Source organism: Tenrec ecaudatus, chromosome 6 (assembly GCF_050624435.1).
Source record: "Tenrec ecaudatus isolate mTenEca1 chromosome 6, mTenEca1.hap1, whole genome shotgun sequence".
Classification (NCBI taxonomy): Eukaryota; Metazoa; Chordata; class Mammalia; order Afrosoricida; family Tenrecidae; genus Tenrec; species Tenrec ecaudatus.
This window is the reverse complement of record NC_134535.1, coordinates 80,428,940-80,439,475: the sequence shown is the minus strand read 5'-3', so window position 1 is coordinate 80,439,475 and position 10,536 is coordinate 80,428,940. Positions and strand designations below refer to the sequence as shown.

Genomic DNA, 10,536 nt, shown 5'->3' with positions numbered 1-10,536 from the left:
GTCCAAGCCTTGGGGGGAGGCAAGACCAGAGCCCAGCTAGCTAGCTTCCTGGCCTGATGGAGCTGAACGAGGGCGGAGGAGCATCAGAATCCTCGGATCGTCCCCAGCCTTGGCAATGGCCTTCGTTTCGTGTCTGTCCTGCGAGTGGCACGAGCTGCGACCCTGCGGTCCTGCCCCGCTCAGTGGAGGTTCTCCCCGGTCGGGGGGGGGGGGGTACACTTGTCAGGACCACGTGCTGGGCAGCGTTTCCGTGCGGGTTTCCGGGGTCTGTGCTTTGTCGTCGCTCCCAACGCGTCACGGCAACACGGAAGCCCCCCCGCAAGCGGGGTGGGGGCCCTTCGTAGGGCGCTTTTCCTCAGGCAGCTCCGCCCCGCCCGCCAGCCGCCCCGCCGGCGGAGCGCACCTCAGTCACTAGCCACGCCCGCCGCCCAACCAGCTTCCTCCGGGCCTGTCAGTCCCGACGCCCACGCGGCGCGGCCCGCCTCGCCCTGCGATGTGGCTTCGTCCTGAGTACCTGTCACCTTTACGTTCCTAGCGGGCGGGAGTCCTGTTGCCCCAGCTTTGCTCGCCCACGCTTAGGCGCTTCTATCGCGTTAGGCTCGTCATCGCTCCGCCGCAAGCCCCGGGCCGGCCTCCCGCCGCTCTGCCCTTCCGGGATGGAGGGTCATCGAGCCGCGAGGCGCAGAGCGCCGCCGAGCGCAGCCATAGAGATGTGCGGCGGGCGGCTAGAGCGCCACTCGCCGAGCCGGCTTTCCCTCCGCTGGTCCTCCTTCCCAACATGGCGCAGTCGGTTAACATCACGGAGCTGAACCTGCCGCAGCTAGAAATGCTCAAGAACCAGCTGGACCAGGTGGGGACGGGCCTCTTTGCCGCCTCACCCCGCGCTGCTCGGGCTACTTCCCCGGCCCGCGCCTGCCCGGCCTGGGAGGCTTCCCTTCCCCGGCGAAACGCCAGCCTCCGCCCAGGACCCGCCCCTCGGCCGGCGCTCGCCTCCCGGACCCGGGCCTGACCCGCTCCCCGTCTCGTAGGAAGTGGAGTTCCTGTCCACGTCCATCGCCCAGCTCAAGGTGGTCCAGACCAAGTATGTGGAAGCCAAGGACTGTCTGAACGTGCTGAACCGGACCAACGAGGGTATGGGGCCGGCGGGCGGGCGCGATGGGCAGGGGCACACCCGCTGGGCCGCGCGGCCCACTTCCCACTCGGGTTTTCCTAACCCGGGGCGAGAAAACAACCCCCTGCTTACTGACCGGGCGTCAGGCACCCTCTGTCGGTCGCTCGAGTAGCCCGGGAGTGTCCGAGTGGAAGTGTCGCCGCTGTCGCCGTCACCCTGTTTTCCGGTCCTTTTCGTCGCTGGGTAACCTTGGGGTTGCCAGCGTGTGTCTTCATTGCCTTCGCAGGGAAAGAATTGCTTGTCCCGTTGACGAGTTCTGTATCCTTTCCTCTGGAACTGCGCCCTGCCTTCTGCTTTCCTCTCCCCGGGGACGAGAAGGGGGTGGCGATGATTATCCCACAGCCCACCCATGGCTCTGAGCACCTTCCTTCTAGGATACACGCTTCCGAGCGCCCCTAGCTCACCCGGGGCCACCGTCCAGCTAATGTCCTGTGAGTAGCAAGGAACGTGTAGTGTTGACGTGTGATGGATTTCCCCTTGTTTGAAGATTCCAATGGCGAGAGAGAGTGGGTGATTTACACGTTTGCTGGTCACCGTGAGAGAAGACCTAAGGGATAGAATATAGAAACAGAAGGGTAGACTGTCTCTTCATCCTCATTTGCCGCTCAACGGTGTGCTGTCACTAGGAAGCAGGACCGGCCCACCTCTTGAGTAATTGGCATGAGGGAGCAAGCTGCAGCTGGGCGGCTTTCAGGTGCAGTCTGAGAACTGACAGGCAGCCAGGGAGACGCAGGGCTAGCAATGTAGTTGGGAATGGCTAAATAATGACCATCGACGCCATTAGCAATTAGCCAGTCGTGGATAGGAGTGCACCGGCCAGGGTAAGGAGGGGGGTGGATCGGGCTGGCTTTTCCCACACTTGAGCAGTAGGAAGCCTCATTGGATGTAAGCTTTCTGGAAGGGCTCATGTTAAGAAAGAACAAACGCTGCAAGGAGGGTGTGTCTTGGAGCATTTCAGCAAAGGGGGAGCCTGGGAGCCAAGCCAAACTGGCTGGCAGAGTCATGGCTCATGCTGGCCTAGTTTTCCCCTTAATCCTTGTCAGATGTATGTCCCCGGGAAGCTCCATGACGTGGACCATGTGCTCATCGATGTGGGAACGGGCTACTATGTAGAGAAGGTGAGTGGGAGGACACGTGAGGTGCTTCTGAACAGGGAAAAGGAGCCTAGGGAACGCTCCAAGGTGCTCCGAGTGAGGTCCACTCAGCCCCACTCACCTCTGACCCTTGCAGACAGCGGAGGATGCCAAGGACTTCTTCAAGAGGAAGATCGACTTCCTCACCAAGCAGATGGAGAAGATCCAGCCAGCCCTGCAAGAGAAGCACGCTGTGAAACAGGGTGAGCACGCCTGGAGCTCCACTTGACCCTGCTTTTGACTTTGGACCTCCATGAGAAAGAGCACGGGTTGCCGTGCCAGTTAGAACCACCGTTGTCTCTTTGGGGCTATTTTGATATCTTATTGCTATGTGCCCACTGTCTTATCTGGCTGGTTGAGTGCTAAGCAGCCCTAGTAGTACAGCGGATTAAGTGTTGGGTTGCCAAGCTACAAGGTCAGCAGTTCAGACCCACCAAGTGCTCCAAGGGAGAATGATGAGGCTGTGTGCTCTTACGAAGACTTACAGGCTCAGCAACTCTAAGGGGCAGGTCTACTCTGTCTCCTAGGGCTGCTATCAGTTGGAATGGACTCAGTGGTGGTGGGCTTTTTTGCTTGGTTGGGTGCTTGAGAATTTGAAAGGAAAGACATCATGTCTATAATCTTTTGGCGCTCCTATTAATTAGGATGGAAGGAGAGAGGAGGTGCATGTAAATTAACACACCAGAAAGAACCCCTAATTAAGTAACAGCGGTTATAGTCGTGGCTGCACATAAAATTCCCTCATTGCCATCGAGTCAATTCCCCACTCACATGGACCCTGCGGGCAGGATAGAACTGCCCCTGGGGGTTTCCAAGACCAATGCTTTAAGGGAGTAGAAAGCGTCCTTCTCCCTCGGAACAGCTAGTGGCTTTGAACTACTAACCTTGTAGTTAGCAGCCCAGCGTAATCATTACCAGTACACCACCAGGGCTCCTCGTAAAGCTAGTTGGAGAGTTTTCAAAGAAAGCCTTGGGGCCCATGAGGCCAACTAAATTGAACTGCCCTTTTTTTGGTTTCTGAGGCTGTAATCTTGTGTGTTTATATTTTTGTTTGTTTAAAGTGGTTTCACAGACAATTCACATACTATACAATTCATTAGTCATATTAAAAGGAGTTGTGCAGTCATCACCACAATCAGTTTTCCCTCCTTGAAGTGACTAGTAGGTTTGAACTGCTGACTTTGGGGTTAGTGTTCCAACATGGAACTCACAGTTCCCCCAGCTGCTGGGTGGGTTCCCAGGGGTTGGACTTTTAAAAGCCCTGCAGGTGGTTCTATTACACAGTCAAGATTGAGAAGCACTTATAAGACCAAAATCTTGACCATGTAACTTTCTGGTTGTGTCTGAGGAGCCCTGGTGGTGTGGGCTACTCTGAGCTGCTAACCGCAAGGTCAGTGGTTCAGATCTACCAGTCACCCCAAAGGAAAAAGATGAGGCTGTCTTCTCCTTTAAAGACTCAGGGCTCAGAAATCCAAAAGGGCAGTTCTACTTGGTCCTATAGGGTTACTTCACAGTGTGAAGAAATGGCAGAGTCAGAAATGGCACATTCGGTGTCGTTAAAATACAGATTTTATTCATTTGTTAATGTATTGACTGGGCTCAGAATTTGTGATAATGCGTATCACCCACAATGAATAACGGTTAAAATTTTTATTAGTAAACTGTAAGTAGTTGTCTTTTTAAACTTGCCTGCTGTTTTTTCCTAACTTGAGGCTAGGTTTTTTTTTTGTTTTTTTTTAATTTTAACAATTTATTGGGGCTCATACAATTCTTTTCACAGTTCATATATATACATACATCAATTGTATAAAGCACATCTGTACAGTCTTTGCCCTAATCATTTTTTTCTCTCTTCTTCTTTTACATTTTATTAGGGACTCAAACAACTCTTACCACAATCCATACATATACATACATCAATTGTATAAAGCACATCCATACATTCCCTGCCCCAATCATTCTCAAGGCATTTGCTCTCCACTTAAGCCCCTTGCATCAGGTCCTCTTTTTTTTCCCCTCCTCCCTCCCCCTTCCCCCCTCCCTCATATGCCCTTGGTAATTTATACATCGTTGTGAGGCTAGGTTTTAAGCAGGCTCTGATGCCTCCTTTTTTGTCCACAGCTGTCATGGAGATGATGAGCCAGAAGATTCAGCAGCTCACCGCTCTGGGAGCCACTCAGGCTACTGCCAAGGCCTGAACTTAACCGCAGAAACGGAGCAGGGGAACCCTGCTTCTAGGGCCTAGAAGTTATATTGTGTGTGTGTGTCTGTCTGTCTGTCTAGAAGTTATAGTGTGTGTGTGTGTGTGTGTGTGTGTGTGTCTAGAAGTTATAGTGTGTGTGTGTGTCTGTCTGTCTGTCTGTCTAGAAGCTATAGTGTGTGTGTGTGAGAGAGAGAGAGGGGGGAGCCAAAGGGGTGTCTTCTGGATCTTGTATTTTGAAGCTCATAAACGTGGAAGGGTGGGGAGGCGGTCTTGCGGATCTTGTGTTTTAATGCTAATAAATACGCCGGTGGCAGAGCACTGGTCTTGTGGGGTTTTAATGAATCATGGATTGGGGGTGGATGAACCCCAGTGAAGCAGGGCCCTGTTTGGAGGCTCCCCGCAGGGGCCCTTCCAGTGGCCCACAGAAATGCTTCCCTGGGCGGTTGCCATAGGAACGGCCGGCAAGCGGAAGTAGCAGTGCGCAGTACTTCCTCTTCCGGGTTGCGCGGCCCACACGTCCCAGCGTTTCCTGCGCCGCCTCGTCCCGCTGCTGCCCCTCCTGCTGCCGCGCTCCCCGCGGGCTCGGCCCCTCCCGCGCCCCGGCGAACGTCCCCGCAGCGACTCCATGGCGCCAGCCCGGATCGGGACTCACAACGGCACGTTCCACTGCGACGAGGCGCTGGCGTGCGCGCTGCTCCGCCTGCTGCCCGATTACCGGGATGCAGAGATTGTGCGCACGCGGGACCCTGAAAAACTGGCCTCGTGTGACGTCGTGGTGGATGTGGGCGGCGAGTACGACCCTCGGCGACATCGATACGATCATCACCAAAGGTGGGTCTCCGGGTCCGTTTCCTTCAAAGTCGTTGACCTCGTTTCCGTCCCGTCGTGCTCGGCTGCAGCCATCCATCCACCCCCGGGCCGAGGACGCTTCATTGAAATCCCACTGCTGCCCCGCGGGGACTAGCCTTCCAGGCCCCCACCTCCATCCTTCCCCTGCCCTTGCCGCCCCACAGCTAGCTGATAGAGCCTTGGTCGCTGTGGACCTGGGCTGGACTCTGCCACTGGACATGGCAGTCTCTCTTACCCACAGTGCCGCTCCAGTCCGTCATCTCATTCACGTTCCCTCGCCGATTGCCCCTGCCGGCGACAATTTTAAGGACCATGCTTGCTTCTCCAGTGGGGTGCCTGGGCTCTCGACGTTTCCCACGGATGAGCACTGCCCTTTCCCGAGGACTCTTCACTTCCCCTGCCCTTGCTTCAGCCGCTCTTCCATGTTCTTCTCCAGGGCTGCTTGTCAGGACTCTGACCTGTGGCTTCACCATCACTGCCTCCACATCCTAGACGTTGCTCAAGCATCTCTCATATATATATATCATCTCTCACACTAAGAAATCAAGGCGTGAATGATAAAATAGGAGCCACCCTTCATGTAGCCCACCTCCCGGTTAGTCGTGTTCTCTCAAGCAGTATGAGGATGTGTTAAGTTTTTGCTTGTTCTAACACCTGTCTAGCTAGGGCCTGATTGCTTGCCCTCACTGCTCAGTCACTCTTTAGAGCGGCTGAGCTTGGTCCCACCTTTCTTTCACAAGCATTCCCTCCACTAAGTACCCTCACCCTCCCTGCCCACCTCTGCCACTGCTCGTGGGAGGCCGACAGTGCCTGTGGCCTCTGCCTGTGTCTTCCCTGACCCCTTCCTGTGTGATGCAGGGCATTACTGCTACTTCCTCTCCTCCCCACTCCTTTCCTCCTAGTTCTCTTTTACACACGTGAACCATTTTAACACGTGTGAAATATAGCACCTAAAGCGAACATCCCTGCACTTATCTCCAACCTAAGCACTTGAGCTTAGGTGCATTGACACCGGTGTGCATCTTCCGCTCCAGAAGCAGGCGGCAACTCAAATGTTGTCCTCATCATACCCTTGTTCCTGGGCATAGTCTTAGCACATTTGACTATAAGGTCATGTTGAGTTTTGAACTTTGTGTGTAGTGGGAGCTATTATGTCACTAATCTTGATACTTGACATTTTCTAATTACCCTTTTGCACTCTTATTTATGATTTCATAATAAATACCATGAAAGCATGAGCTGCCTAGGTCATTTCTGATGGACGGTATTTAGAAACCCACCCAGCTGTAGTTTCCACTCCCTTGACATCTGCCCCATGCTGTCCAGATCCCCGCCTCCCTCACTTGGCCGGACCATTGTAGGTAACATGCATCTGTTCTCCTCGCTGGCTGCAGCGGTGCTTTCAGGCATGCACTTGCTGCTTAAAACCCCTCGGGGGCTCTCCATTACTTAGCAATAACTCCGACGCCTGGCACCCAAGGCCTACCAGAATCTGGGCCCTGTCTGGCGAACAGCCTTAGCCACCTACGTCCCACACCCAGGACTTCCGTGCGGTTCCAGGAAGAGACCCGTGTCAGTCCTTGCACGTTTGCGCCCTCTGCCTGGAATGTTCTTTGTGTGTCTGGTGAACACACACCGATTGATCTTTCAGGAGGACCTTAAGGGTCTTTTCCTGAGAAGCGCCTCATCCCCTCGCTCATGTATAAGAGCACTGGGTTGTCTGTCTTCAGCTGATGGTGAACTTCAAAGCAGGAAGATTTCTGCCAAGCTAACGCCCATGTTGACCCGAGGAGAAGCCCAAGCCTTTCCAGCCGAGCTCTCTCCTCCCAACTTGTCTGAGACTCTCCACCCACCCACAAGGGTCTGCGGGCGCACACATGCAGGTACCTGGCACCATCCCCTTCACCTCAGCCCGTCTCCCTGTGCTCCTCAGGTCGTTCACTGAGACCATGAGCTCCCTGTTGCCTGGGAAGCCTTGGCAGACCAAGCTGAGCAGTGCGGGGCTCGTCTATCTGCACTTCGGGCACAAGCTGCTGGCCCAGTTGCTGGGCACTAGTGAAGACGACAGCATGGTGGGCACCCTCTATGACAAGGTGGGGACCCGAGGACAGAGATGTCTGCTCCACAGGCATCTCCACCAGGCCAGCAGGGAGAGGTGCTCCCATCGTATGAAGACCTGGGTTTGGGGTCAGGGTTGCTGGCCCCGGCATTCTCCTAAGACAGGCGCATCTTCTCACGAGGCCATGGTAACAGCATGGTTATAAGGAGTGGCTGAGGTAGTAGATGGGGAGGGCTTTGAAAAGTCTTGACCTGACTTATAAAAATGACTGCGCAACAGGTTTGGGTTGAAAAAAAAAAAGTGCCTGCATGTGGCCAGTTTAGCTGGGAAGGGCTTGACTAGGAACACCCAGACTTCCCCCACGGCGGCCTAGCAGGGTCCTGCCGCTGGGGAAGGAACCAGGCTCGGGGCCCTGTTTTCTGTCCCTCTGGCATAGCTCCAAAAAAGTGAGTAAGTAGGAACAGGCCAAATAAAACATCTTTCAGACACCAAAGGTTTTTCCTCTACTGCAGAGGGGCTTCTAAGCAGCTGATTCCGTTAAAGCCAAGCTTTTGAGTGAGCATTGAGTTTGGGGTCCAGACCAAGAGATGCTACACACAAACCTTCTCAGCCCTCACTGAGAGTAGCACTTTCCCCCCATTCTTGAGATGCGTTGATGTGCAGGTCCCTCATTTGCATGGTGTCTCTGCATGAAAAACCCAACAGAAGTATGGTCTCGACCCCAAAACACAGGTCACACGAAGGTTCTGCATGGCAGTATTTGCTTCAGTAAACAGTGGGAGTCATCCACATGGTCGGCCGGTGGGTAAAATGTGACACTTGAGGACTCTAGCTGGTAAAGGGATTGAAGTGCTGCCTGCCACGCGCTACAGCACGCATGGACCGTGAAAAAGGCCGTGTATGACTCCGTTTCCATGAAATGACTGGGACGGGCAAGTCCTTAGATCACAAGTAGATTAGCAATTGCCAGGAGCCGATGGGTATGATTGTTTTCTTTGGAAGAGAAAAATGTTGTGGGATTAGGTGATAGTGATGATTATGTAACATTCTGAATATACTAAAAATGGACTGAATCCTATTTTTAATTGGTTGAAATAATGAAAATCTGTCTCAAAAAATTCATCAGGGTTTTCTAAATGATAGTGTCCTGTTCCCACCATTTCTGCTACTTTATTAGCTAATTTTTTTTTATTAAAATCCTTTTTAAGCACACACAAACTCTTGAGGCAGTGTCTTCCCATTTCCAAGTCGAGGTTCAAGGGCTCATCATGGCTTCCCTAGGTGCACATCCCACTCCACACTTCCAGTCTGCCTGTCAGTCTGGCTTCCAGTCCTGCCCCCACCTAGCCTTTAGTGGCCAGCTTCTCTGGTGGCATCTTATTAACTGTGCCATCAATTACCTTGCTCCTGCCACTCCCCTCCCACCCAGATTACCCTGCAGCCATTGAGCTCCCCTGCACACACCCCTGCATTCAGGACTCGGCAGCCCCACCCCACACATTCGGGCCTTGGCGGAACAGCACCGGGTTTGACAGCCCCATGGCAGCACCGTCAGCTGTGGACTGAACAGGCTGCTGAACTGCCCAGTTCACTTTCCTCACCCAGTTGATGCTGAAATCCTCGTCGCGCCACTGAAGACTAAGTGCCAGGGGGCTGGTGTGAACATGGCTTTAAGACCTAGGAAAGGTCTGCCCGTGGTGCAGATCCTCCAGAGCCTTTCTCTTGCCCCCGTCTTAGATGTACGAGAACTTCGTGGAGGAGGTGGATGCCGTGGACAATGGGATTGCCCAGTGGGAGGAAGGGGAGCCTCGATATGCACTGACCACTAGCCTGAGTGCCCGAGTGGCCCGACTGAATCCCACCTGGAACCAGCCCAACCAAGACACGGAGGTAGGGGGGCCCCAGGAGGAGAAAGTGGAAGCTTTTGTCTATTCCAGCCCCTCACTCACTGCCATGCAGTCGATGGTGACTGAATGACCCCGTAGGACAGGGTAGGACTGTCCCTGTGGGCTCCCGAGACTGCACGGGAGTAGAAAGGCTTGTCTCCCGAGCAGCAGCTGGTGATTTTGATACTGCTAACCTTGAAATTAGAAACCCAGCGCATACCATATCAGGCGCCAGTCCAGACAGCAGTTCTCAACCTGTGGTTCACGACCCCTTCGGGGGTTGAACAACCCTGTCACAGGAGTCTTAACAATAGCACGATGATAGTGATGAAGTAGCAACAAAATAATGTTATGGTTGGGGGTCACTACAACCTGAGGACCTGTATGAAAGGGTCTCGGCATGAGGAAGGTTGAGCACCACTGCTCTAGAGACCCTAGGAAGGAGAAAGAAATGAGGCCCACGCTGACTCCCACGATCCCCAGGCAGGGTTTCAGCGCGCAATGGATCTGGTTCGAGAGGAGTTTCTGCAGAGACTAGACTTCTACCAGAACAGCTGGCTCCCCGCCCGGGCCCTGGTGGAAGAGGCCCTGGCCCAGCGGTTCCAGGTACAGGAGTGGGAGGTGGCAGTGTGGTGCAGGGGTCGGCGATTGCCAGCAGCCTGTGGTCACCGGAAGTGCCTGTTCTGTCCCAGACCCTGTAGCTGGCCCCACCTCCCTTGCAGGTGGACGCCAGTGGGAGGATAGTGGAGCTTGCCAAAGGCGGGTGTCCCTGGAAGGAGCACCTGTACCACCTGGAGTCTGCGCTGTCCCCCCCAGTGGCCATAGCCTTCGTAGTCTACACTGACCAAGCAGGACAGTGGCGGGTGCAGTGTGTGCCCAAGGAACCGCACTCATTGCAGAGCCGGTGAGACCCCAGACCCTGCGGATCTGCAGGCCTGCTTCAGGGCCCCCACTCTGCCTGACTTGGGATCCCCTCCCCCAGTTCCTCATGTCTCCCTTTCTACTCACTTGTAGGCTGCCTCTGCCAGAGCCATGGCGGGGTCTTCGGGACGAAGCCCTGGACCAGGCCACCGGGATCCCTGGCTGTGTCTTCGTCCACGCCAGCGGCTTCATTGGCGGCCACCATACCCGAGAGGGTGCCCTGAGCATGGCCCGTGCCACATTGGCCCAGGGCCCAACACCTGTGCCACCCACGAGCCCCTCAGCCCAATAAAATGTCTACTTGCACCAAGCCT

General features: G+C 54.6%; 2 protein-coding genes across 2 annotated transcripts; both read left to right on the top strand.

Annotated features, from left to right (window-relative positions):
• The first annotated feature begins 703 nt into the window (after window positions 1-703).
• Window positions 704-4,825, top strand: PFDN5 (prefoldin subunit 5). The gene is made up of 6 exons (XM_075551617.1): window positions 704-850; window positions 1,029-1,131; window positions 1,398-1,429; window positions 2,215-2,289; window positions 2,402-2,507; window positions 4,426-4,825. The coding sequence occupies exons 1-6, from the start codon at window positions 779-781 to the stop codon at window positions 4,500-4,502; spliced, it is 465 nt and encodes a 154-aa protein (XP_075407732.1). The 5' UTR covers window positions 704-778; the 3' UTR covers window positions 4,503-4,825.
• A 144-nt stretch (window positions 4,826-4,969) lies between these two features.
• On the top strand, window positions 4,970-10,532 carry MYG1 (MYG1 exonuclease). The gene is made up of 6 exons (XM_075551615.1): window positions 4,970-5,338; window positions 7,290-7,449; window positions 9,153-9,305; window positions 9,785-9,907; window positions 10,024-10,205; window positions 10,316-10,532. The coding sequence occupies exons 1-6, from the start codon at window positions 5,133-5,135 to the stop codon at window positions 10,512-10,514; spliced, it is 1,023 nt and encodes a 340-aa protein (XP_075407730.1). The 5' UTR covers window positions 4,970-5,132; the 3' UTR covers window positions 10,515-10,532.
• Window positions 10,533-10,536: the final 4 nt, after the last annotated feature.

Excerpts from the sequence above, each read along its gene's own strand:
- MYG1 (XM_075551615.1), top strand. The coding sequence starts at position 5,133 with ATGGCGCCAGCCCGGATCGGGACTCACAACGGCACGTTCCACTGCGAC. Across the intron at positions 5,339-7,289 it reads CGATACGATCATCACCAAAG|GTCGTTCACTGAGACCATGA; the intron begins GTGGGTCTCCGG and ends TGTGCTCCTCAG. Across the intron at positions 9,908-10,023 it reads CCCTGGCCCAGCGGTTCCAG|GTGGACGCCAGTGGGAGGAT; the intron begins GTACAGGAGTGG and ends CCTCCCTTGCAG.
- PFDN5 (XM_075551617.1), top strand. The coding sequence starts at position 779 with ATGGCGCAGTCGGTTAACATCACGGAGCTGAACCTGCCGCAGCTAGAA. Across the intron at positions 851-1,028 it reads TCAAGAACCAGCTGGACCAG|GAAGTGGAGTTCCTGTCCAC; the intron begins GTGGGGACGGGC and ends CCCGTCTCGTAG. Across the intron at positions 2,508-4,425 it reads GAAGCACGCTGTGAAACAGG|CTGTCATGGAGATGATGAGC; the intron begins GTGAGCACGCCT and ends TTTTGTCCACAG.